Source organism: Monodelphis domestica, chromosome X (assembly GCF_027887165.1).
Source record: "Monodelphis domestica isolate mMonDom1 chromosome X, mMonDom1.pri, whole genome shotgun sequence".
In the NCBI taxonomy this organism is placed as follows: Eukaryota; Metazoa; Chordata; class Mammalia; order Didelphimorphia; family Didelphidae; genus Monodelphis; species Monodelphis domestica.
In genome coordinates, this window is record NC_077235.1 from 53675082 (window position 1) to 53702019 (window position 26938).

At 44.3% G+C, this 26938-nt stretch overlaps 1 protein-coding gene across 3 annotated transcripts in view; it reads right to left on the reverse strand.

Annotated features, from left to right (window-relative positions):
- Positions 1–3074: 3074 nt before the first annotated feature.
- Positions 3075–26938, reverse strand: part of OCRL (OCRL inositol polyphosphate-5-phosphatase) — a 57391-nt gene continuing 33527 nt past the window's right edge. For 2 of the 3 annotated variants that reach the window (XM_016426667.2, XM_007507157.3), the window contains exons 14-24: positions 26150–26259; positions 24771–24906; positions 21126–21236; positions 20454–20619; positions 19100–19335; positions 11707–11730; positions 9509–9625; positions 8127–8211; positions 6724–6851; positions 5901–6012; positions 3075–5740 (exon numbers count right to left, since the gene is read on the reverse strand). In XM_016426667.2, the coding sequence (XP_016282153.1) occupies positions 5616–5740; positions 5901–6012; positions 6724–6851; positions 8127–8211; positions 9509–9625; positions 11707–11730; positions 19100–19335; positions 20454–20619; positions 21126–21236; positions 24771–24906; positions 26150–26259 (1350 nt within the window). In that variant the 3' untranslated portion in view covers positions 3075–5615. The remainder of the gene's footprint in view (positions 5741–5900; positions 6013–6723; positions 6852–8126; positions 8212–9508; positions 9626–11706; positions 11731–19099; positions 19336–20453; positions 20620–21125; positions 21237–24770; positions 24907–26149; positions 26260–26938) is intronic. The other variant, XM_016426668.2, reaches the window with a different exon arrangement.

Sequence of the window (26938 nt, forward strand, 5' to 3'; positions counted from 1 at the left end):
AATAGCAATTCTTCACTGCTAGAGTCTGATTGTAGATCAGAGCACGCCACCTCCCACTTTATTTCCTTCATGAGTTTTTTTAATTATATGTGATATGTATCCTCTATCACGATATGAGCAATATAGAAATATGTCTTGCATGAAAACCCTGGTATAACCTATATCAGACCATTTACCGCCTTGTGGGGGGGTGGGTTGGGGAGGAAAGGTAATGAAGAAAACCTGAACCCTAAAATGTTGGGAAACAATTGTCAAAAGCTGGTTCTACATGTAACTAAAAAAATGTTTGAAATAGTAGTTCCTCTATAAATGATCTGAGTGACCTATTGGACCACAAGCTCAATAACGAGTCAGATGGTGTGCAACAGCAAACTTAACAAGCTAATGTAACCTTGGCCTATACCACGAGAATTTGAGGATCTAGGGCTAGGGATGTGATATTCCTAGATAAGCATATTCTAGATAAGCAGGGCCTCAGTTCCAGGAAATGGGAAGTGGCAGTTCCAGTGCATTCTGCCTTTGTCAGACCTCAGAGGGAGTACCGTTTAGTGACATGGTTTAAGGACATCCGTAAGCTGGTGAGTGTCTATAAGAGAGAGAGAGCAATCAGAATGATGAAAAGACTTGAGTTCATGCCATGAGGAACTGTTGAAGAGACAGGAAAGACAGAGGGTAGGGGATCAGGGAAACAGAACTGCTTTGTCAGAGGATCTGACTCTGCTCCAGTGGGATTAGACTTAGTCTGTTTGGCCCTAGAAGGCAGAATCAGAAGCAATGGGTAGAAGCTGCAAAGTGGCAAACTGAGGCTTGATGTCAGGGAAAACTTCTTAACAATAAACACCGTCCCAATATGGAATGGGCCCTTTGGGAAAGTGGCCAATTCCCCTTCCCTGGAGGTCTCTGGGCAGGGGTCAATGCGTATGTTGGAGAGGAGATTCCTTTTGTGTATCAGATGAACCAGATGGCCACCGGTATCCTTCTAGCTCTCAAATTATAGGATTCTGGGAGGGAAACCAGGGTAACGAAGGGCAGGTAAAGAAAGGGTTTCGAATCTGACGTCAGTGACCATTTTAAAACAATTTTTCTTTTAGTCACTTAAAGCCATTATTCTGAGAAAGGATCCACAGGCATCACCAGTCTGCCAAAGAGGTCCAAGCCACAGGAAAGTGTCAAGAACTCCTGCTTTGTTACACTTGCTCTGCTGGGTCTTTAAGGTGGGGCAGACCTAAGGTTTCATTGAGATTGCATGCTCTCAAGAGATAGATGGTGGGCTCAAATACCTCTTAGCCATGTGACCCTGGGCAAGTCACTTACCCCCATTGCCTACCCATTACTGCTCTCCTGCCTTATTGATCTAAAACAGCAAAGGGATATATGTTGCTGTTCAAAGAGTGCAACCTGGATCTTCCGCCACTTCCTAGCCCTAAGGAATTCCTTCCCCCTCTTCCAATCTGTCTCCTCCTCTGAAAAGCAGTGAGGTTGGGTGAGATGATCTCGAGGATTCCTTCCAGTTCTGATATGCTCTAGGTCCAAGGCTCTCAGTTCTGGGTATAACATGATCACGAGAACTAGATTCTGGTGGCCGTGAAGAGACAGAATTGGGCCTCGTCCTGAAATCAGGAACCCCCTGAGAAAGTTCTCCTACCACAGAGTTAGCCAACCTCCTGTGCTCAGCCTGTCAGCCATATGAATGTGGTTCTTCCTGTGAATTTCTGGGAAAATTGAGAAGACCGGCCCTGCCACATCACCACTGAAGCTGCAAGAGCTGCTGCTGCTGCTGCTGCTGCTGCTGAGTGTCATCGCTGGCTGACTGACACCACTCTTGAAGCCGCGGGTGTGGTCACACTGTCAGCACACTCAGGGGGAAAAGGGAGGAAGAAGGGAGGGAGGCCGAAGGGCCTCTCTGGGTGAACAAACTTGCAGATCTAATTCTCCAGGAAGGCCCAGAGTGGGAGAGCTCTACATTCCCGAGATCAAGGCGGGGACAGGGAAGAAAACAATTTTGTCCCCCATATCCTCGGGTACTCACTTGGGGGTTCTCCTTTTCCTCTAAAGCTTGAAAGGGTTATAAGTAGAGGGCAAATTTGTAACTAAGACAGAAGGTAAGGGTTAACAAAAGCATATTTCAGTGTTCTTGGATGATGGGCCCAGAATGGATTTGCTAAGGGAGATGAAGAGGTTTCCCTAAAAACCAGAGTATGACTCTTCCTGGAATGTAGGTGGTCCTGGGTTCACTCGTGGGTCCCAAGCTGGGTTGGTGCCTAGTATGGGCCTGGCCTCAACAAGTTTAGTTCCTTGAGGAGAGGCTCATCCATTGGGCCTTCTTCCTACCTCCTTCTCCTTTAACTTTAGCAACAAATGAAGACAGGGTGGAATCAGGGGCAGTAGAGTGGCCCACGTAAAGGACATCAGGCTCTTCCAAAGATGGGGGCTTGGGGATGATCCTAAGCCCCTGGGAGCTTTGCATTACAAAGACGTAGACCCTCTCATCTACTTCCCAGATAAATCCCCTCCTGGTCTGGGCTCCTGCATTCTTAGAGCAGCATGATTCAGTTAGCACACTGGCTGGCCTAGGAGTCAGGGGCCCCTCCAGTTTTACTACAAAAATGAACTTTCTGTATCTTCTCTCATTTGACTGTGGAAAGCCCCTGAGACAGGGAGGTACTGAAGATGTGATTTCCCTTTTAGAGACGAGAGACTTGGCCGGGCTGAATGTCAGAGATGGGATTTGAACTCTGGTGCAACCTGACTCCAAGTTTGGTCCTTGTTCCACTATATCTCTCTTGCTCTCTAGATGGCTGTGCTAGAGCAGCTCACCATATGGCCAGGTGACCTTGGAGCAGCCCTCTCTGGACAGCTATAAAAAAGGAGGCTTTGTTTAGAAGAGCCTTAAGGTCCTCCTCAACTCTAGTCCAGAGATTCTAAGATGAGGGCTGCAAACAAGGGGAGGAGGGACCCTTCAGATACCCAAGGAGTCCAGCCTATGATACAAGGAGATCAGACACAGGGAGAGTCCAGCCTGTCTGCCTGTTGGCCCAACCACCCCCTTTATCCCTTTCATTCCAAGACCACGGTTTTTCAATGTTGTACAACACAGATTTATTCAAGGGAATGAAGTTTTCCAATAAATTATAATAATAAAAAAGATACCAACAAGATAAAGGGGACCCACTAGCAGCTAAGACCCCTTGGGGAAAAACAAGACAACAACTTATTTTGGAGGAAGAGTCAAAACAATGAAAAACAGTAAGAGAAAACAACAAAGCCCCAAGGGCTAGAACCCTTTTCAACAACAACAACAACAAACAACAACAATAACAGTAAATGCAAAGTTTCTCCCCACCAGCAGGATGTGGCATCCACCTTTGGAGGAGGCAATAATGGATGAACAAACGAGGTACTGAGGAAGTGGGAGATACTTAGGAAGTGGAGGCTGGAAGCCTGGACCAAGCAGGCCAGAGGGAAGTGACTTTTCACCTCTTGCTTCTCCCCTCCCCTAAACCCCCTATCTACCTATGGATTGTCCAAAACCTTCAGCTCTGATAACATCTCATGGCCAGAGCTACAGAACAGATTGAGGCAGAGAAACCACTTGGTACTTAGATCTTGAAATAAAGTAGGTTTGGTGGCTACACACTTGCTACCCACAAATAGCCAGTAGCCACACTTCCTTGTTGACTCTTGAGATTCCTGGTTGACAACATAGCAGAAAGCTGGTCTGGGAAAGATTCTTTCCTGCCCTTTGTCCCTATATGTCCTAATTCCTATAACCTCCTCAACTTTCTGGACCAATGGAAATGGGCAAGACCATATGATTTCAGTCTTCCATTAGCCAACTGAAACAAAAAATTATCTGAGGGCTAACAGATCTTTCAAACTGTTTGGCACTGATAACTTCATTCTTATTTCCAAAGAATGGGCTGAATCAGATTGGCTTTCTCAGTCAGGTAGACTGATGTTTCTTCCATGTCATGAAAATAATTCTCAAGAGATCAAAGAGCCATTCAGTGGCATGGCTTCTAATATCCCTCCATCTGGAGTGCTAAAGGAACAAGTGCCTATAGCACCTGAGTAATAAAAGGACTGTACAAGTTAAGCACCTCTAATTTCAATTTCAAGAAAAGGCAAGAATGAGTCATTTCCTATTGTGGCTCTCAAGGGGGAGGGGTGGTTCACATCAGGCAATTCGATTAATGGTTGGCAACCAACTTACTAATAAAGGTTAAGCCAAAAAAACCCGCTGGTCCATTTTTAACGAACAATGCAGAGAGATCTTAAAGGCAAGGAAATAAGGTGCTTTGTTGGCCCCAATGTCATTTTGGTAAACTGTCACCTCTTTGACCTAGTACGTGAAAAGGTGGTTGTGTGCTACACTGGAAGAACCCAATAATCTGTCTACACCAGTCACAAACCCTTGAAGGAGCAGATTTCTTTGTGAGCAGGAGGATTCTGATTGCCCTTTGGTACCAAGGATGAATGTCAAGGCTCTTGAGGATTTCAAGGTTATCTCCAGTGAAGACAGCTGGAGTTAGCCCCAATACTTCCTATGGTGTATAAGTGCTGCTTGGGAAGAAAGATGAGGTTCTAAGAGGGGGAGTAAGTTCCAAGGACACCCAGAGCCAGTGATTCCTCATATGTGAAGGAGAGAAAAACAGAACAATACCCTTGCTCCCAGACAGGACTCACAAGACATATATACAAATACCTTAACCCTCCCGGCACCCAGGTTGCATTCATTTTGGTTGTAGGCCTCTGCGTCAAACAGGACATGAGAACTATTTTCTAGTAGTCACTATGGTTCAGTTGCTGGATATGGTTTGAGAGAAGGGAAGATGGCCCTAGCCACTGGAGGCACATGAACAGACTTCTGGATAGATAGCAAGAGACACAAAAATGCCACTGTAGTAAAAGTGCACAAAGGCACGTGATGGTCACATGCTGGCAGTGAAACAAGTAAGTCACCCCAGGAGCCTTATCCAGCCAGATCTTCTCCAAAGTGATGCTACTGGTTGAGGGGTTTGGGATGGGGCAGGGATGGGGACGGGACAGGGGTAGGGATGGGGCAGAGGCCAAGGATTGGAGCAAGGGGTGGAGATGGGGAGATGGGATCAGGGGATGGGAATGGGGCAGGGAAAAGAACCAAATATGCTTAAGATGAATGACGGACAGATACAAATCTCATCTCAAGCAATAGTGCATATCAGCTTAGAATGTTCACATCTCAGACCCCAAGTCTAGGGTGCTAAGTACAGACAGGACAGTCAGAGCTGGGCAACACACAGATTGGGAGAACACTGGAGTATTAATACAGATCTCTTTGCTCCATAAAGATAAAGCACATAACTACCAAAATGTGGAGACTTTGGCTTGGCAACATGTTGAGTCTAAAATTCTCTAATGAATCAGGACCAGTAATTTGTGTTCTGTAGGGTGGAGGAGTTATTAGAAGACTCCCCCAAGTACTGTAAACTGTCGATTTTTCAATAGCCAGCAGCTAAAAGCCATGGAACTCTCCTGGTGGCAAAAACTCCTTCAACTAAGTCTTATTACTCAAAGCTAGTGATCCTCCATGCTAGAACCTCGGGAAGGGGGTGGAGGATGCAAGGTGAAGAGAATTAGTCTTCGTCACCGCTAAGCAGGAACCCCAAGAGAAACTGGATAGCATGTTGACGATCGTTGGCAGTCTGTCTTGACATCAGATTAGGTGAAGGACGTAGCAGAAGACCAGAGAAGAGGTTGGCTGGAAAGAGAAAAGAAGGAAAAGGGCAGATCTCCTAGTGAGTGAATTCTAGAGGGTGGGATGAAGATGAGGAAAAGAATGCCTTGGGTGCCCCAGTCCAATAAGACCAGAGAGCAACTAGGAAAAAACACATGCAGTCACCACCACAAAAGAGACTTACCAATCATGTTGACATTGACGTTGTTTGCTTTAGAGTGCTTTAAGAGCTCCCGGAGAAAAGACATCAGATACCGGAAAACGCTTCTGTGGCACCTTGGGAGATGTGAAACCACCTGTTTAAAAAACAAGGTAGAAGAGGGAAGGAGGAAATAGAGCAGTGGTCAAAAAGCTGCTTCTGCCTGAAAATTTACAGCACCCTCCACTCTCTCTTCATTTTGGTCAACAACTGCCCACCACTTACTCCAGACCAAGGCACAGGAGGTAAACCCGTCTTCCTTGTGGTCACCACATTTGGTTGAATGCTCAGTGTTAATCTGCTCGTTTCCACCTTCCCTGTGTAGGTTAGCCAAAACACCAACTGGGCCAAATGGTTTCTCTCCAATGTCATTTAGCATGGCTGGTATAAAGTTATTCGCCTTGGTTTGTACCGGTCTTACTCAGAAACACACAGGTATTCTCAACTGTTACTCATTAATCCAGAATATTATTCTAAGATTAAGAACAAACACCAATGGGAGAAAATGGCTCTCATCCACCTCAAATGATACCTGTAGACATAACTCTGTGTAGAAATTGGCATCCCTAACCTCGCCCTGGAGTCCAAGGCTAGCTACCCCCCTCTCTTTTCTGCAAACAAAAATGAGCTAACTGGAAAGAGGCAGAGGAGAGAGGAGAGAGGATGATACAATTTAAGTTCTGAGTCTTAAGAATCCAAACTCTCAACTTGAGTGCCCTGCTGTGAAAAAACTAGCCCTATACATGAGCCGTTGTGAAGCTGCCCACTTGACTTGCCCCTTAGGGTGGGCCAGTCCAGAGGAACCAACCTGTCGGGCGAGGCAGGGGTCATGTGAATAGTCAAGGCATCTCTGATACAGCTCATAACAGATCACAGGTTCTGGAAGGGCCTCCAGGAAGATGAGGAGTGCTTCGGCCACAGAGTGATTGCTGCCAGCTGAATAAACAAGAGTCAAGGGGCAGATGCATAACTCTGAAGGCCACAAACACATTCTAGGTCATGTGCCCACTTCTTCCTGGAGCTCCTGCATGGTTTCTTCTTTATTAGTCATGACACATTGATCCTCACTGGGGTTTCACATTTTATTGCCTCTGAAAATTTTGAAAATTAGGGTACTTCAGACACAGGACCTGATTGGGACCAGATTTAGCTCACATTCAGGGTTAGTGGTTTTTAAAGCTGATGAGAGGGCAGCTAGGTGGCTCAGTGGATAGAGATCCAAGTCTAGAACTGGGAAGACTGGGGTTCAAACCTGTCTCTAGTTACTTCCTGCCTGTGTGACCCTGGGCAAGTCATTTAACTCCAAATGCATAGCCCTTACCACTCCTCTGCCTTGGTATCAATTCTAAGAGAAGGTAAGGGTTTTAAAAACCCTCAAGTCTATGAGATCCCGATTCACATTTGAACAAACTAACTGTGGGTCTCTTCCATTCCTAGCAGGGACATATAGAGGCTGCATATCTTGGTAGATGGTGCTGGGCTCAGAGTCAGAAGGACCTATATTTATTTATTAGGCCCTGCTTCTGATACTAGCTGTGCCACCCTGGGCAAACCATTTACCCTCTTGTCTAGGAGGCTTATATATGAAGTCACAGATGGCTATCATAACTGGCTCATGTCTTGTACTGGTGGAAGTACACCCCACAAGGAGAGTTCTCTAGGCTGATCAAATCCTAGCTCCTTGGTGTATCAGGATCATAATGATAATGTATGTGATCAAGGCAGCCTTATATTATGGACAGGATGCTGAGCACAGAGGGAACAGGGGTTCCGTTCACCTCTTAGCTTGAATATTTACTAAAGTGTGATCTTAATTAAGTCCCTGCAGCTAAACCTCAGTTTCCTCACCTATATAATGGGAATAATCTTTGCATTAACTACTTTACAAGGGTGTGTATAAAAGCACATATCATCTGATGGCTATAGAGATTAATGGCCTGAAGGAGAGCAGTGCCCATGCTGTGGGTCCCATCCTCCAGAATCATTACAGTTCCCATTCACCAGTTACGGAATTTCTTTCCAATGAATCTAGTGTGTCAAGAAATGAAGAGCTCCTCAATGGTTGGGAAAAACCAAGCCAAGGAGACATCTAAGATGGCATTAATAGTTGTTCAGTGAGAGAATGGAGGCCTAACTACAAAGGCGGAAGGGAAGGCGAGAAAAGGAGCCAGGGATTCATTCAGCTGTCTAATCCTGTGTTGAAAAGGATACGGATTGTCTCCGGGATGCTGGTATCCAGACAATCGATGATCTGCTGTAACTCTTCTTGCATTCCAGGGGTCTGGAATAGGTCCTCCTATAAAAGAAGTCAAGAGTGAGGAGAAACACACCAAATCCCAGAAATACTAGGATTACAGCTGAAAACAATAGTAAGGAGTAAAAGGAGGTGGCATTTATATTGGTCACAGAAGTGAAGAACACTGAAGTACATAATGAAAAAGCAGGGACAGCCAGGTGGCTCAGCAGATGGAGAGCCAGGCCTAGACATGGAAAGTCCTGGGTTTAAATCTGGTCTCAGACACTTCCCAACTATGTGACCCTGGGCAAGTCACTTGACCTCCATTGCCTAGCCCTTACTGCTCTTCTGCCTTAGAACCAATACACAGTATTGATTCCAAGATGGAAGGTGAAGGTTTTAAAAAAAGAGAGAAAAAGCATAACTTTTTTCTGGAATTATCTCTATAATCTTATGTGACAGAGGCTAGATCTTGGCACAAGAAAATCATTTTCATTTCAGTCTGTTGAAGATGCTGAGAAATAATATAAGAAGAAAAAATCAATATTAGAAAAGTCAATTCTTCTTAGGTAGGTTTACAATTCCGAGCACTCAACTTGGGGAGAGAGGGCAAGGGTTTGAAAAAAAGCAGAATTATACATTATTCATGCTACTAAAGGATGAAAAGAGTTTTACAAGAAACTTTTCCCCCTTGGTCTGATTTTGGCTCAAGGGAGATTATTCTCTACTGGAGATCCTGAGGTCAACCTAAAAGAGACATCCTGACTTCGATGCTGCCAGGGCATTTAAAGTAGTAACCGGACAGAAAAAGTAATGTTCCAGAATCTGATTTTTGGGGCCAGAGGAGAAAGAACCTGGGATTTAGAAAGCCCATGGTCAGTCCTCAGGTCTTCTACTGACCTTTCTGTGGGATTTTAGGCAAATTACTTAGCCCTAATCTGGGTCTCGGTTTTTTTTTAAACCCTCACCTTCCGTCTTGGAATTGATACTATATACATATCTATCTATCTATCTATCTATCTATCTATCTATCTATCTATCTATCTACTCAGTTCCAAGGCAGAAGAGTGGTAATGGCTAGGCAATAGGGGTTAAGTGACTTGCTCAGGGTCACATAGCTAGGAAGTGTGAGGCCAGCACACTATCTCTAGGACTGGCTCTCAATCCACTGAACCATCTAGCTGAATTTCAGTCTTAAATGTAAACTGGGAAGAAGAGCAAGTGCCTTTCTGTCTCCAATGAAATCATGGCTATAGAAGACATTCTGCAAAGTAACAACTACATAAACTGAAGGTATCCTAACTTCATCTGGCACTCAGCTCCCTCCAAAGGCTCCAGGATACCTCCTCCCACTCACCTGTTGACAGCCATTCTTATATAAGTGATCCACCAAAAGCCAGATTTCTTTGGGAATTTGAAGGGGTCTCTCGCTGGCATTCCCCTCCACAGGAGCCAAAGGCAGAAGAGGACTCTCCTAATTATCAAGGCAAAAAAGGGATAAGAATCAAAGGGCTTTGAACAGTAAAAGAGACTTCCTGGAGTTGTTACTTTAACTCCCTCCAGAATTCTGCGCCTTTGTATACCAAGATGGCTTTCCTTTCAATTTGAACAATTCTCATTCAGCTTCCACCAGACTCATCCTGATGGAAGCATGCGGCCAGTCTCCCCTACCCCTTTTGAAAAAAACTTGCCCACACATGCCTTTAGCATCGCCATGCTGGAATTTCTAATGTTTATACAGGTGCGTTCTCCGGGCATTGTGGAGGGGCTACTTTATAGCTACACCTCTACACCTCTGGAAGACCCATCTCTTTTATGTTATAAGCCATGTCAGGGTGAGAATATTGAGCATCAGGTCTCTACAGCTAGTCACAGCATGATCTATGGACCAATAGGGGTCTAACAAGAAAGGATGTATTAAATGCCAATACCAAGAAAGCTTATATACTCCAACCATTGACAAATTTAAGCTTTGTCCATGGAGAGCTCATGAAAACCAGTCCCATTGTTGCCACTAATTTCGGGTACAATTCTTTTGTGACCTTAAACATGAACAGCTCAAGAAACGAATTCACTAAAGACTTCCACAAGGTATCTTCTCCTACTCCAGATACTATATATATATATATGTGAATGCTTTAGGCCAGGGGAAGGAGGAGAGTTCAGATCTAAGGTAATTAACCCAGTGAGCCTCACTGGCCTAAAGCAACAGGGCTGAAAAGTCAATGCAGGAGCCAAGAGTCCAGCGCAAGTTTTAGGATCTGGGGCCAGAAGCCTCTCTCTCCAGTGGACCTTTGCTCTTGCTCTGCTTCCCTCTCCTTTGTGTGTGGTGCTTTGGGGGATCAGGATCTCTAGGTAAATTATCAGAGGAAAGTGAACCCAAAGGGGAAAAAACCGAGTTGTGATAGCATCCAAGGTAGTAATAACTAAACTGGAATTTGAAAACTGCTGGAGAATAAAGCAAAAAAAAAATTAAACCAAGTTCGTAGACCTGGTGAGATTCCTAGTGGAGACCATTATTATGGTCATACATTTAGAGTTCTGTGGAACCTTAATGGTCATTTAATTCAATTCCCTTATTTTAGAGATGAGTCCCAAATTCTCTCCTTCCTTCTTGCCTTTCTTCCACTCACTGAGAAGACAAGTGTATGATATATCAGTTACACATGTGAAGGCAGGGCACGTTTAGTTTCAAAATTTCCTAAATCTATTTTTTTCTTTTTTTTTTAACCCTTACCTCCCATCTTAGAATCAATACTATGTATTGGTTCTAAGACAGAAGAGTGATAGGCTGGGCAGTGAAGGTTAAGGGACTTGTCCAGAGTCACACAGTTGGGAAGTGTTTGAGGCTAAATTTGAACCTGGGACCTCCTGTCTCCAGGTCTGGCTCTCAATCCACTAAGCCATCTAGCTGCCCCCTAAATCTATTCTTAACCTTATTTTAACTTCCAAAAGCAAAACAAACATGTTGTGGCTTTTCTTTAGATGACATCTCTGCAATGTCATGCGATAATAACAGAACACTATCACTGCTGCAGGCTGATGTCCTGCTAGATGTTATTATTAAAAACTCTAAGTATCGCTCATCAGATATGGACTGAGGGAGGTCCAGAGCTTCGCCTCAAATAGTCTCATACTACAGTTATTGGCCCAACTCTAGAACATGTCTAGGAATGGATGAAGATTTGACATCTAAATGGGTGGCTTGTTCCAGAATGACCCCTCACAATTTTGGCTAACCTAACTCAATTTGGTAGTGATACTCATTTCTTCTACTTCTATCCTCCATGAGGATGGAACTCAGCTGGCTGACTCTGTGTTCATTTTTTCAGAAATCTTCCAAAAATTGGGGAAAGTCACATCTCATTTTACAAAATTGGTATCTCAGAACCTTCAAGGCCTACTACCATTCTTCTGCACCAGGGCCACAGAGACTAGATTTGTGTTATTTGTTAATGTATTTTCTTTACTTCAGATACATGCAAGAGCAAGGGGTTAACCAGGAAGGGGAAAAGAGTTCAGAGAAACTTGCAAACCACCAATCCGTTGCATTACCTTTTCTACGAAGCTGTCTTCTCCCTAAGAGCAGAGCAGGAAAAGAATGTTATTGATGGAAAAGGGTTAGAATTTATAGAAAAAGAAGCAGAATCAGTATTATCAAAACTAACCAGATCTCCCAACAAATGGTTTAAAATAGTCTTGGATTCTTCAAATGCATTGTAAGTGGAAAACATGTAGCACAATTCCCTATACACACACTGCATTTTTTCTGTGTATGCTAGAGGAATCAGTCCCAGGGAAACTTCCTCAGAGAACTTACTGTGAAAAACGTATATTTGTTTCTTTAATGGAGAAATACCTAACAGTAACACTTGACAACAGCCCACATACAAATAAATGGCTACTTGGAAGTCCAGACAGCCCTAGGAACTTTTTTTCCCTCTTGCCTACCAAAGGCCATATTTTTGCCAATCTATTCGACTCAACTCCAGTGCTGATCCAAGGTAGGATCTATAGTGGCAGAACCAAGGACGTAGTGAGATAGAAAGAAGAAAGGTGGAAGACCCACCAATGGGTGAATTCCTCTTCCCCTATACCTGACTACCATGACTGTTCTAGCCCCAAATCTGGTCTTGCCCACACAATCCCTTTGTCCTCCCTCTTTGGGCATTTACTGTGTTTCAGTTCTTCAAGTTCACCATTTTCACTTATGTGCTCCTTTGTCTTTCTATTCAGGGCCTAAGAGAAGGGAGTCAGGGGGCCAACCAAGAGGAATGAACCTTGTTATTACCATTTCTTTCATGATAAAAAATACCCTTAGAAAATAGCAAAAGGCCTGGGAATTTTTTTCAGGTACAAAGAAGTAGGGAAGAACATATGAGAACCATTCTGTTGGTTTTCATACTGGGCCGGGAGAGAGAAACTGTAGTCATAAGCAGTAGGAGACAACAGTGGAAAGAGAAGCAGGCAGGTCAATGGCTAGGGCTCTCAAAATAAGAAAGAAAGAGAAATAGGGAGCCAGCCCAAGCTGAGAACATCACACAATCGAATGGCTCCTCCCAGACCTCTTGTAGTTTCCATTCTTAGCTTGGAGCTGAGAGAGTCTTATTTGCATTGGCTAAATTGTGGGGCAGGTGGGTTTTGAGCATCTCAAGTTGGAATACTGGATACATTTGCCCATAAAGATAGTGTCAGACATGGTACCAGTTCTAGAATACCAGTAAAACATTAGCCTGCCTTCATAAAATATGGTTTGGGGAGTTGCCCTGGGAACTCAACCACCGGGCCTGATAATAGAGACCCTCCATCCAAACTTGTACAAAGTCAGCAGTTGTCTGAAAACGAAAGGAAAACCAGTTAGGTGTGACTGACTTCCTTCATATTCCTGCTCTCATGAGTCCATGCTGGGTGTGCAGACACGCATGGGACACACTGCAGCCAAAACTTGCCCAACTAGAGCCCAAGAGCATTTACACCAATGAATCGAGCCAATCAATACTGAATGCCTACTATGTGCACCAGCTACATGAGGGAGAGGGAAAGCTGTCTAGAATCTGTGCCCTGAAGTAAAAGAACCTCAGACAAGACATATTAGCACTAATGATTAATGGTCCCAGTCAGTAAGTGCCCAATGAGTGGCAAGGCAATGTGTGCTGATTTAGGACTTCTGAGGAGGGCCATCCAAGAACCAGAGCTGGAAGGGACCTCAGAGATCAATCAGTCCAATTCCCTCATGGTACAGAGGAAGAAACTGAGACCCAGGCAGGGGAGATGAATATGTTCAAGGTCACAAGAGACCACAGCTCTAGAACCAAAAAAGACCTTGGAGGCCACCCAGTCCAATTCTGTCATTTTTAAGGAGAGGGACACTAAAGTGAAGAGGGAAAATGACTCATTCAAGATCATACAGCTGGGAATTGGTAGAGTGGGGATCTGAACTGGTATCCTTTGACTCTGAACTCAGTGCTTTCATCATCTGGAGGGCATTTTAGTCATGATGGTAATGTCTCTCATGGGGGTAGTGGATGGGTCAGCCATCCTAAGCAGGAGGAATGGCATGACCACGAGCAAAAGTGGTAAGGCAGAGACATCCAAGGTAACATCCAAAGGCCAATCTGACTAATTTCAAAGTTAATTGGTAAGCTGGAGTCATAAAACAGAGAGCCTTACATGCCAGACTAAGCAGTCTGAACTACATCCTGTAGGCAATGGACAGCCCGGGAACATTTTTAGCTAGACAGTGATATGATTAAAGCAGTGTTTTAGGAATATTAATCCAGTGATGGAATGCAGGATGGATTAAAAAGAGGAAGAGGCCGGAAGGAAGAAAACCAGCTGGAAGGCTAGCTGTACACATATGGAGTGTGAAATAAGGGATCAGGTGGGTGGCAAAAGGGCAAGAACTGAAGGGACCAAGGGCTCATTCCTCTCTAAATTTCTGGAATCAAACACTTGCTTCTGTTGCTTTTAAATTTCCCTTAATCTCCGAGGCCTGGGGCTAGGAGGAAGTAAACCAGGAGGGGGAATGTATAGAAAGCTGAAATCAAGGAATGAATGAGTGGACTGCTGCTAGACCTTGAGGCCTGAATCTTGGGGAGGAGGTTGAGGAGAACCACAGCTATTCTCAAAAGATTCCACCCCTCTGGGAAAGGCCAAGGTTGAGTAGGGAGAAGTTCAGTACCAGCCTCAGACTTGCAAAGGGAAAAATGGCTACAGGACAAGGAATCTCTTTCCCTCAGCCCAGGAAGGGTAGGCCAACTGTGTTGAGAAAGGGCTAAGTGTTCTCCATCTCTCTGCCCAGCCACTTCCAGGGTGTGTTTGGTATCTTATGCTTGAAATCTCATCTCTTGTCTCATACTCAAACAACGTGAATCACAGTTCAAAATGAAAAAAAAAAAGCAGGAAAGCCAGTGGAAATCAAAGCTTTCTAACTAGCTACATATGAAGTGGGAAATAAGGGCTCGGGTGGGTCAGAGAAAGAGCAGATAGATACTAAAGGGGCTTCAAGCTAAGTTCATCTCCAAACTCCCAGGATGTTATCCACTCCTAATACTTTTTTTCCCCACCCTTACCTTCCATCTTAGAACCAAGCAGAAGAGTGGAAAGGACAAGGCAATGGGGATCAAGTGACTTGCCCAGGGTCACCCAGCTAGAAAGTGTCTGAATCCAGACTTGAACCCAGGCCCTTCCAGTCTCTAGGCCTAGCTCTCAATCCACTGAGTCACATGGCTGCTCCATTATGCTTTTTTATTCTAATTCTCTTCCTAAGGGATACCTCTCTCCCTCTCTCTCTCTGAAATGCTTTTGATACTTATTCCTCAACCTTTTATTTTCTCTTGGTCCCCCAAATGAACCATATCAGATCCTTCCATCAGGTTCTGGTTATCTCATTTCTAGTTTACTATAAGATTCCCCACCTCCCCCAGCCATGAGGCAGCTTGGCATAGTGGGTTGCTGAGAACTGCCCATGGAGTAAGGGAGACCTATGGTTCAAATCCTGACTCTGACATACACAAAGCCAATGCTTTGTGACTTTGAGGAATCCACTTAACTTCCCGATGTTCTAGGCAACTGTGAGAGCCGCCATACATTGGCAAGGGGAGTGTCCTCAGCCAGGAGTTCTCTATGCTAAGAAACCACAGGCCCAGATGATATCTTGTTCCATCTCATCAAATTGCTCATTTCTGGCCTCATTCCTTCTGCCAGTCAATCAAATGCCTACTGTTTGCCAGGCTCTGTGGTTAAGTGCTGAAGATACAGAAAGATGCAAAAGAAAAACAATCCACCCCAGGTCTTGCTCTCATGGAACTTGCAGCCTTATTGGGGGGGGTGCGGGTGGGGAAGACAGTTCCTCATGCTCTAGGAACACAAACTGACCATGTTATATACCCTCCAAAGCCTTCCTGGTGTCTTATAGATCAAAAGCTAAATCCTGTCAGTGGACCTCAGGGCATTCCCATAATCCACCTTTCTCTTATTTAGAGAGACTACTGGGGCAGCTGGGTGGCTCAGTGGATTGAGAGTCAGGTCTAGAGACAGGAGGCCCTGGGTTCAAATCTGGCCTCAGACTCTTCCTAGCTGGGTAACCCTGGGCAAGTCACTCACCCCCCATTGCCTGGCCCTTATGACTCTTCTGCCTTGGAACTGATACTTATTATCAATTCTTTTTTTTTATTTAAACACTTACCTTACACCTTGGGAGTCAATACTGAGTATTGGCTCCAAGGCAGAAGAGTGGTAAGGGCTAGGCAATGGGGGTCAAGTGACTTGCCCAGGGTCACACAGCTGGGAAGTGTCTGAGGCCAGATTTGAACCCAGGGCCTCCCATCTCTAGGTCTGACTCTCAATCCACTGAGCTACCCAGCTGCCCCCTACTTATTATCAATTCTAAGACAAAAGGTAAGGGTTTTTAAAAAAGACCAGTGAGTGATTACACCCTCTCCCTCTCTAGTACCAACCTTGGGACTTCCTTTGCATTTTATACTTCTTGATTCAAACTGTTCCCCTACTTCTATTAGGAAAAGGACTGTATCCCTCTCCTAGGGTAAGTAATTCATACCCTTCCAGTCACTGGATTTGATTGAAAATTCGATTCCTTCAGAAACCTCCTCATTTGCCCCAGAATCACTTTCTAATTCCACAGCTTTCTAATGTGCTGAACTTACCCAATTCCTTCATGTAATATGCACAGTCTACCTGCGTGCCATCTATAATTCCAAACTGTATGATTCTGAGATTAGCTCTGCAATCAATAAAGTCCAAGGACTGGAACAGACCCTCTGAGAAATTGAAACAAATCTTTTTAACCTCAAGCTGCAGAAGTTCCTGACCCTGGATTTGCCAGGGCAGAGTGACAAACTGCTGAACACATCAGAGTGTGGTGAATGTTAAGATTAGGGGAATCAACTCAATCCTAACTACAGGTCTGACTTTAACCATAATGCATACCTAGCTACCCACATATCATCATTGCCTAACCAAACCGTAGGCACTGCTACAGAGACTTCACCTAATACATTGTGCATCCTGTACATACTGAATAAATGAAAGATGAGGAGAAGAGGGCAGGGGCAACTGGGTAGTTCAGTGGATTGAGAGCCAGGCCTAGAGATGGGAGGTCCTGGGTTCAAATTTGCCCTCAGACACTTCCCAGTGGTGTGACCCTGGGTAAGTCACTTAACCCCCATTGACTAGCCCTTACCACTCTTCTGCCTTGGGACCAATACACAGTATTGACTCCAAGACAGAAGGTGAGGGTTAAAAAAATTACAGGGCACTTTCACTGTCTGTCTTTTTCTAACACCTTTACTTTCTGTCTTAGTAACAAATCTAAGACAGAAGTTCGGTAAGGGCTAGCTAGGCAAATAGGCAAATAGGGTTAAGTGACTGAGACCAGTTTTGAACTGAGGACCTCCCATCTCTGGGCCTGGCTCTCAATCCACTGAGCCACCTGGCTGCCCCCTACATCAACATTTAAAAGAAATAAAGCAGCACCATCTTCCAACTTTTGATACTTCTATCTCCCAATATTTAATCACCTTGTTGTGGCTGGGAACATGAAGACTTAAAGGAAAACATTGTATGAGGTCTGAAGCACGTCAGTACAGGATAGGAATGTGAGTATTCAAGGCAGCTTCCAGGTAATCTTAGATCTACTCTTTGCTGCCAAATGTATTTGAATCACTAACCATTGCACCCCAGACACACACACACACACACACACACACACACACACACACACACACACACACACAGAGGAGAAAGAATGACTGAATGCATGTTGCAGCGATGCACAGATTTTAGTCAGAACACTATAAAATGCTTTGGGGCTCCCTTTCCCTTTGAAGCAGGGGCCAGATACAAAGAAGGACTGAAGAGGCCTTTCTGCAGATCCCTCCGTCGCACTATTAGTCCTTTACACTTGCTGGCTTCACTCTAGTACCCAATAGCATTTTAGTGCTGGGTTATACCAGCAGCCTCCTTGTGGTAGCTGAGCTTCAGAGGAGAATTAGTGCCTATATAGTAGTATGTCACTGTGGGTTGCTTTTGTAGCTTTTATCAATCAAAAATAAAGTTAGGAAAGTAGCTTTATTAAATGGTACCACTGGCCTTCTAAATGGTGAAGTTTTCAGTGTGAAAGATTGTGATACAGAGATGGAAGAACACAGGTATTGTGAGAAGTAATCAGAAATGTTGGGCTCCAAAATGCTAAGGGAAACCATTCTCTGTCAAACAGGATTAAAGAACCCTGTTGCAGCAGCCAGAAGGCACTAGGGAAATAAATATATTCCGAGGAAGAATGCATGGATTGGTCTGAAGGCTTTTCATCTATTTGAGTCATGGATGTGACAAATGCCATAGCAACTGAACAGGGTACCCACAGACAACTAGGCTGCCCTCGTGCCCGCCACCTGCTGTTGCTGTTGGAAAAGCCCACCATTTGCCATGGCTGGGCCAAATACTCAAGCCTGAAGGTTCATGCCATGTTTGACCATTGTTTCACCTTATTTACTCAGGGTCAAAAGCAAGAATATTCTGGCTGTTAGAGCCAGAAGAGGTATGGAGAATAAAACCTAACATTTACCTAGAGTAGACAAGTTCCTTATTAAAAATCTTTATCTATTTGATATTATTATTATTATTTTCACCCTATTATATTAGTCTTATTATTATATAACATGACATTCATGTTATATATATATAACATGATATTATATAGCATGACATTCATAGGATTAACTGTTTTATCATCAGGTCACAAAATCAGTGGTCGCTACCCCAGAAACATACCTGTGTTCATTAGAAAGATGGTAAATTGTAGTGCCCAGAGCAAGAGCCCAGGAGCTCATGAGCCCTTATTTCTCATTCAGGCTCAGCTACGGACTTGCTATGAGATGTACGGCAAGTTACTTTCTCTATGTTGTACTTGCAGAAAGGATTTCTGCCCCGGGAGCACCTACCCCATGAAGCTGTTGTGAGACTACTCAAAATAGTATATGGGGCAGCCTAGCTATGTAGCATGGTGGCTAGAAGGCCAGGTCCTGGGTTCCAATCTGGCTTCAGGCACTTCCAAGCTGTTGCCCCCTGAGCAAGTCACTTAACCCTGCTTGCCCAGCCCTTGCCACTCTTCTGTCTTAGAAGTGACACTAAAACAGAAGGTAAAAGGGTTTTTAAAGTTAAGCTTTCTTTGAAACAGGAAGGCTTTAATTTCCTTTACTGGGGTTGGTATTGTCAAATCATACTCCTGGCCCAGAATAGGCTATACATTAGACCTTTTGCTTCCCTTTAGTCTACTGGCATCGAGGTCACCCTAGAATAAAGGGGTTCTGTTATTAATTTAAGGCAGGAGGTAATAAAAGCAGATAGCACCAAAGGTCAGTACAAGACGACAAACACAGGGAGATACGTAAAGCATGGGAAATGCCCCTCTTCTAGGAATGCTCCTTACCAGGTCAATGAGCTTGGTGACGGGAACTTCTCTAATGGGTCTTTTCATTCGGCACAAAGCTTCTAATGAGGTGCCAAAGCAGCTCGGGAGGTAACTCCCACTGATGGTCAGGAAGTAATCTTTGCCTCGGTCCAAGTGAAGGACAAGAATATCTTCGATCTTATCTTCCCCTGAATTCAGGAGCGTCACTGAGTCCTTACTGACATAGACATCCAAGGAAATGTCGACCATCTCATCTGAAGTAAGACACACAAATAGAACTTGGCTATGCTAACTTCCAGAGAGAAAGCAACAAAAATCCCCAACACAACAATTTTTCAAAAGAAGAAATGTGGATCATTAAGCATTATATGAAAAAATGCTTCGAATCCCTATAACAGCACCTAGAGGTTTCACCTCACATCTAGCAAACTAGCAGAGATAATAAAGGACAGAAACAATGTTGGACAGGCTGTGGAAACAGAGGCACACCGATACACTGTGAGTGGGTCTCAGAATGAGTCCACTTGCTCTAGAAAAATGATTGGGAACTATCATGGTCAACTCCAGTGGGAACTGTGTATTAAAAGTGGCTCAACCATTGAAACCTTTTAGTGGGGCCACTGGGTATGTATCCCAGGGAGGTCAAAGACAAATCGGGAAAGGTCCTAATACCAAAATATTCAAAGGAGCACTTTTTGTGGTAACAGAATCTGTTGACTGGTAAATGGTTGAAGAAATTCTGGCATAGGAACATAAGGGCACATTAGAGTGCTCTAAGCAATTACAAATATAAGGAATAGAGAGAAACAAGAAAGGATCTGCCCAATTAAGCAGAACCAGGAGAATATACACAGCGATCACAATAATGTAAAGGAAAACATCATTAAAAGGCATCAGACCAATGCTGACATCACAATGTTAATATTGAGGAAATGACCAATTCTTGCTGTTAAAAGGACATACATCCCCTTCTCCTCTTGGAAGCCAGGGGGTAGATTATGGGTACAGGACAAGGCATATGCTATCAGACAGGGTCAGTGTGTGGCTCTGTTTACCTTAACTTTGTTACAAAGAGTGAGTTTGTTAGGGAAGGATGAAGGGATATATACGGACGTACTAGAAAGGATAGCAATATCAAGAAAATTAAAAAGAAGCGATAATGATATGACAGGCAGCATAAGATGCCTCTAAGAGAGTTGGTTAACTGCCAATGGGGGTGGGGAGGAAGGTTAGAAACACCAAACACCTCTTGTGAACATGAGGAAAACGAAAAAAAGAAGAGCCATAGCTAGAAAGGACAAGGGAAAGACAAGCCCAGAGATCCTGATGAGACAGTGAGTGATGAGCACCAAAGACAAGGGAAGGAACTCACTTGGTTCCAAGTAGCCCTCACAGGGCTCAGCCCGAAGCCAGGGCTTGCAGTACTGGCTGTCGCTGAGCTTCGGGATGAAGGAAAAATGACAGGGCACTTGGCCATTGTTGGTGACCTGGAATTTCTGTTTCTGGAGCTGACGGAATTTCACCTTCTCAAATACAAACTAGAGAATGAGAAAAAGCATAAATGATCTATGCCATCAGCAGGGGAAAGGAAGTTCATCCAATGACTCCAGAGAGATTCGAGGTAGTGGACAAGAGTTTGCTGGCCTCTGCCCAGATTATGCCCTCCCACATACTTCCTCTGCCACTTGGCTCACTGTTAGCTGAGGCTTACTCTATGATTGACTACATGAAGAGAGGCTGTGTGTGTGTTTGGTTGTGGGAGTAGGCCAGGAATAAAGGGGGCAGGTAGGTATGTTGCTTGGCACAATTCTAACTAGATGATCCTTTTCCCTGCTATTTCTCTAGCCCACCATTTGGTGTCTCAAAAGCTTAACTCTCACCAGATCACCTATCCTTAGTGGCCCCAACTAAGTCTAGCTTCAGGGTTTCTACTTGAACTGTTAGAATAAGAAATACCCCGAATCTTTGAAAGGGAAGTCATCACAGTTTCCTCTGGGCTAGCCAATATATACAACATGCAAAGAAGGAACATGATCCAACTCACTTCCCTCTTGCTGAGTTCTAATGAAGGAAGGAAATCATTTTCCATTCTGTCCATGATACGAACACTGTCCTCAAATACCTTCCGGTATCTTCGGTCATCCACAACCTTCACCTGAAAAAAAACAAAAAAAAGGGGCACCGTTCTGTTTAATATGTTGTCTTCCTCTCATATCTCCTTGACAGCAAGGCCTAAAGTAATCCGGATTGAAACAGTCATCAAGGGAAATGCTTGAATGACACTGAGCCCTACAGATGCACGCTTTACGATAAACATGGTGGCTACCAATTAACTAGCTGCTTTTCTGGGAATTTAAACTTGAAATGAATGAGAAAATTAATGAGTCAACAACTCAGGGAGAAAAAAAATGGCAAGTTGCTCAATTCTTGAATAAAAGAAATATGGCAAAAGTGATGTCTCAGATAAGCCAGGACACCAACTAGTACAAATTTAGCTGCTACTTATTACTAATGCTGTTGTTGCTATTTTTTAACCTTGGTTTTTGTTTTGAGCCAAATATTCTCTCTCTCTCTTCCTCCTCCCCCCCACCCCCCATGGCAAGCAATCTGATGGAGATTACACATCTGCTGCTATTATCAATATTATTTATAATAACACCAATAATAAATGATAATGATAAAAGAAAGGCAATAGCGTAGAGTAGAAAAATGAAGTCAGGACACCTGAATTTGAGTCCAGACTCAGTATTTAGGTGAATCCACACAAATTATTCAATACAGGGGCAGCTAAGTGGTTCCTGGATAGAGAGCCAGGCCCAGAAATGGGATGTCCTGGGTTCAAATCTGACCTCAGATACAACCTAGCTGTGTGACCCTGGGCAAGTCACTTAACCTCCATTGTCTAGCCCATATCACTCTTCTACCTTAGAACCAATCCACAGTATTGATTATAAGATGAAAGGTAAGGGTTAAAAAAAAGAATAAATAGGTAGGGGCAGTTAAATGACACTAGCTGTGTTTTGCTGGGCAAGTCACTTAATCCTATTTACCTCAAAAAGGAAATTAAGTAGGTGGCTTAGGTAGCTTCCAAAGGAAACATGCTAGTGGAAAAGTATTAGCTAACAGAAGAATATTAATGTCAAGGCAGTTACTTGAACGAGTGAGTAGGATAGTTTCACAGACGAGCTGATTGCTTTCTTGGAAGTGGGGCTTCTACATCAAACTGGCCCAAACCAAACTCTTCAGGTCTAGCTTGAATACGACCTTCTACCAAAGGCTCTTCTTGCCTCCTCCCAGCCCCAAATATGGCTTTCTATTACCGTAGCTCTATAAAGGCTGTAACCACTATATGATATAAATGACTTGAGAGCAGGGACTGTTTGGTTTTTGTGGTATCTAGCATGTAGTAGTTGTTGGTAAGTCATTTTCAGTTGCGTCTGAATCCCTGTGACCCCATTTACTATTTTCTTGGCAGAGATACTGGAGTGGTTTGCCATTTCCTTCTCCAGCCCATTTTATGAGTGAGGAACCTGAGGCAAACAGGGTGAAATGATTTGCCCAGGGTTACACAGTTATTAAGTGTCTGAGGCTGGCTTTGAACTCAGGTTTTCCTGACTCCAGGCTCAGTTCTCTATACACTGAGCCACCTACCATATTAATAGCCCAACATACATTTATACCAAAAAAAAGAGGTATTAAAAAAAGGCTTCCTCTCCCAAACAAACCTGGCACAGTCCAACTCGCGCATCCCTAACTCTTCAGTTACATTCCTAAATCTAGCTGTGTGAAGTAAAAAAGGCTATGTTGGTCCCAAGTACAGTCTACCCTTGGCATCAGCATCACCATGAGTGTCAATGTGCAACATCGTCACAGAGGGAGGAGCTAGTGGGGTTTAAAATGCAAGTGTGGATGGGGGCAGCTGGGTAGCTCAGTGGATTGAGAGCCAGGCCTAGAGACAGGAGGTTCAAATCTGGCCTCAGACCCTTCCCAGCTGTGTGACCCTGGGCTAGTCACTTAACCTCCATTGCCCAGCCCTTACCACTCTTCTGCCTTGGAACCAATACCCAGTATTGATCCTAAGAAGGAGGGTAAGGGTTTAAAATAAATAGATAAAATGAAATGAAACACAGGCATGGGAAGGAGAGAGGGCTTTTTCACTTCCGCTCTTGAACAGACTGACTCCCTGGGCTGGCGTTTGGCAGGTAGCAGCACAGCATAGAGGTGACAACTCTGGGCTCAAATCAGGGACCTGATCTTACCTCTAATTAGTAAGGCTGAAATCTGTGTCTGGTCCCTCTGTCTTCTCTCTCTCTTCTTATTAATACATGCTTATCAATCTGGTGCTTTTATATGTTACATAGCCTAGTGCCAAATCAGCTGGCAAATATAGCAGCAGAGATGCAAGGCCTTGGTGTGGCTGCATTTCTTTGGCTATTTTCCTCCAGGACAGAGGGAGCTCAAATTTCCAGGGCAGTATGGCTTGTATATAACACCATCACTGTTGGAAAAAAGTCTCTGGATCAGGAGGCAGAAGACCCAAGTTTGGGCCCCAGCTTAACCAGAGTGGTCAGATGACCGTGGGCAAAGCACTTAACCTTTCTAGGCCTCTGGCTCTCTCATTAACTTCCATCTGTCCTGTGTACTTCCCAGAGCTATAAAAACCAAATGAGATAATGTCTGTGACAGCACTTCATAAACAGTAAAATGCCATACAGAAGGCAAAGACATTAGCATCCTTATCTCTAGGTGGCCCATCCTAGTGGGGAGCTCCCTTGACCAGGGCCAAGCTGGATCTCCCACTGGGCCTTTGTTCCAGATCAGACCCATTCCCTTGAGAGGGTCTTGGCTACCTAGAAAGGACCCATGGCAGAGACAGGTTTGCCTGGCTGGCTGGCACAGCTGTGTTCCATGGCTGCTCGGTTCCCTTTGGAGGTATGGAAATGTGACAGAATTGCTCAAAAGCCTTTGAAATTTTCAAACTTCTGCTCAATAAGAATTGCAAAAGACTAAGGCTAATGCTGACTGAACTATTCTAGAAGAGGGAAAATAAGAGCCCTACTTCACCAAAATCACAATGTCCTAAGATTTAGAGCCAAAAGGAACCATCGAACCTTTGATCAGGGTCCTGGGCTCCTTGGTCAGTCAGGGAAGACCTCTGGACCTTTTCTTAGACACGTTTGGAAATGCAGAAAGTAAAATCCACATGGTTACACAGGAAGTGCAATGATCAATATAGTAAACAACTTTGAAGGCCCCAAGCTGAGAATCCCTGACCTAGTTCAACTCTCAGCCTTTTTAGAACAGGAAAAAGAGGCCCAGAGAAGGGAAACAATTTTTCCCAAGATCACACAGCTTGGGGGTGAAGCCGGATTTGATCCCCAGGGCTCCAACTAAAAATCGAGAGCTCTCTGCTTTCTATGACAGCACATAGAACATGCTGCTTACCAGTCGACCTAGACATCATTTATGATGTTCGAGCTACAAGAACACTCAAACCATTATGAAATGGATCTCCTTTTAACACTGCTGGCCCATCTGCTCCTCAGGCCTTAATTCTGAAATTGATTACTTGTCTGGGAGCCCTATTGATATCTGACTGAATTACTTCCGATTCCAATTAAGGTCCTAGGAACAAAGGAAGACACTTCATAAACGCGCGTTGGGAAAAAACCACACAATATCCACTTACCCCAATGAGGAAGAGAGAACTGACAGGTTTGTGGTCACTGGTTTTGAGTTCCATATGACTCCAGTAGCGTTGCTGATTAACATTAGTCCCTCTCCAAAGGATTCGATCACACCATGCTGGAGTGCGACATTTCCCACTGCAAGGAAAGGAATGAGTGTGTCAACACATGTTGGGTGAGCCCAATGGTCTATCCCACCTGGAGTCCTCTCTGCCTGGGGCACCGAGGGATGTGCTATGCAAGTTCACAATAGGGTCATACCCCTTGTTCTGCCATACTATACTGATAGTAGAACAGAAGGGAGCTGTCCATCCCAGACAATCCATCATGCCCCAAATTCCTGTTTCCCTAGAATGAGAAGCTTGACCAACACTTCATTCTTTTCCCCCCTCTTTTTAAAAACCTTAACTTCAGGGGCAGTTAGGTGTCTCAGTGGACCAACAGCCAGGCCTAGAGATGAGAGGTCCTGGGTTCAAAGCTGACTTCACATACTTCCTAGCCGCATGTCTCTGGGCAAGTCGCTTACCTCCCACTGTCTAGTCCTTACTACTCTTTTGCCCTGGAACCAATACTTAGTATTGATTCCCAGAAAGAAGGTAAGGGTTTAAAAAAATAGTGGCAGAATTATCATATCAATCCCCAACTAAGGAAACCAAGCATGCTTAGGTGCCTGTCCCATCATTTCTACTTGAGGATTCTAGGTTCAGTAGGAAGCAAAGGCTTAGAAGGAAGAAGATAAATAGGTCCCTGGAACTTTGAGGAATTAACAAATTGGACCTCCCCCCTCCCCCGAAAGTTTCCATTGCTCTTTGGTCACCTGAATGCCTCTCTCTTTTGTTTTCTATCAGAGAAGCAGTTTGAGAAAAATCCAGAAGGGCAGCAGAAAAAGGAATGCAGGTGCCGGTGCTGATGGTAGCAAATTAATAAGGAGGAGACCAAGAGAAGGGGGAGCAGCTAGGTGGCTCGGAGGATAGAGTCAGGCCCAGAGACAGTAGATCTCAGGTTCATATCTGACCTCAAGTACTTCCTAGCTGTGTGCCCCATGTCAGGTCACTTAAACCCCATTGCCTAGCCCTTTCCTTTCTGTCTCAGAATTAATACACAGCATTGTTTCTAAGACAGAAAGGTTAAAAATGAGAAGGGACTGAGCAGGGGCTACAGCTGTGGTGTAGTCTTTCCCATGCCACTAAAAGAAATCCTGGTTTCTTCCTCACTTTTGCCCTTAGGGACATCTCTTATTTACTACTGGCCCTAATTCTGCCACGATAACAGGTGCTCAGATGTTCTTTTCAGCACTGGCACTAGACAGGGATTTAGGATGTTTCAAAGGCATATTTCATCAGGCCTTGAGTTATCCCAGGAGGTGGCTCCTGGCATTTACCTGGAATCCCATCTGTCTGTTTTCGGGTCAAACTTGTAGGTAGGCATGAAGCGAATTTCGCCTTCTGTGAAGTCAGCAAATGCTTTCTTGTGAGAACGTTGAATGTTCAGCTAGAAGTGGAAAGAAGCATCAGCTCAGCAAATGCCATAAAGGTCATCAGCACCCCTCCTGGTTTTTAAGTACCCATTTCCATAGGCCTCAAAGCTCTCAGAAACAGAAACAATTAGTTTTGCATCTTATCAATCGACAGCTCCTCTGGGCACCCGTCTCATTCTAGGCAAGAGGCTCACTAGGAGTAGCCGGCCATCTCTCCAAGCTAATGGGGGTCAAGGAGAAAATGGAAAAATGAAATCCCTGCATTCCACCAAGAAGTTTGACCTCCAGGGACAGGGTTGAGTTTCAAACGCCTCCTGGATCAATTACTTTGACCATGGTTACATACAAGTAGCCACATTGATTAGTCTGGACTTTTGTCTCTGCTTATGAGAGCAAATGGCTAAAAGATGAGCTGAGCAGCAGAGGAACCAAAGAAAAGATGGGCATGTGACATGGTTCGAGAATTTTCTGTAACACAAATATGAAGGTAGAAGGGAAGTCTCTGAACTGTTAAGAATAGGGATTTAGAGGATCAGAGAATGTTGGAGCCCTCTAACTGGGGGCATCTCTCAAAGCAATGTTCTGAATCCTCTTCCTTCTCTCAGCAGTCTCATCAACTTGTCTCTGTCTGTGCAGACCACTTTGAAACAGATCGATCCAGTCTTAATCTATTTCTCAAACTCCATTCCTACA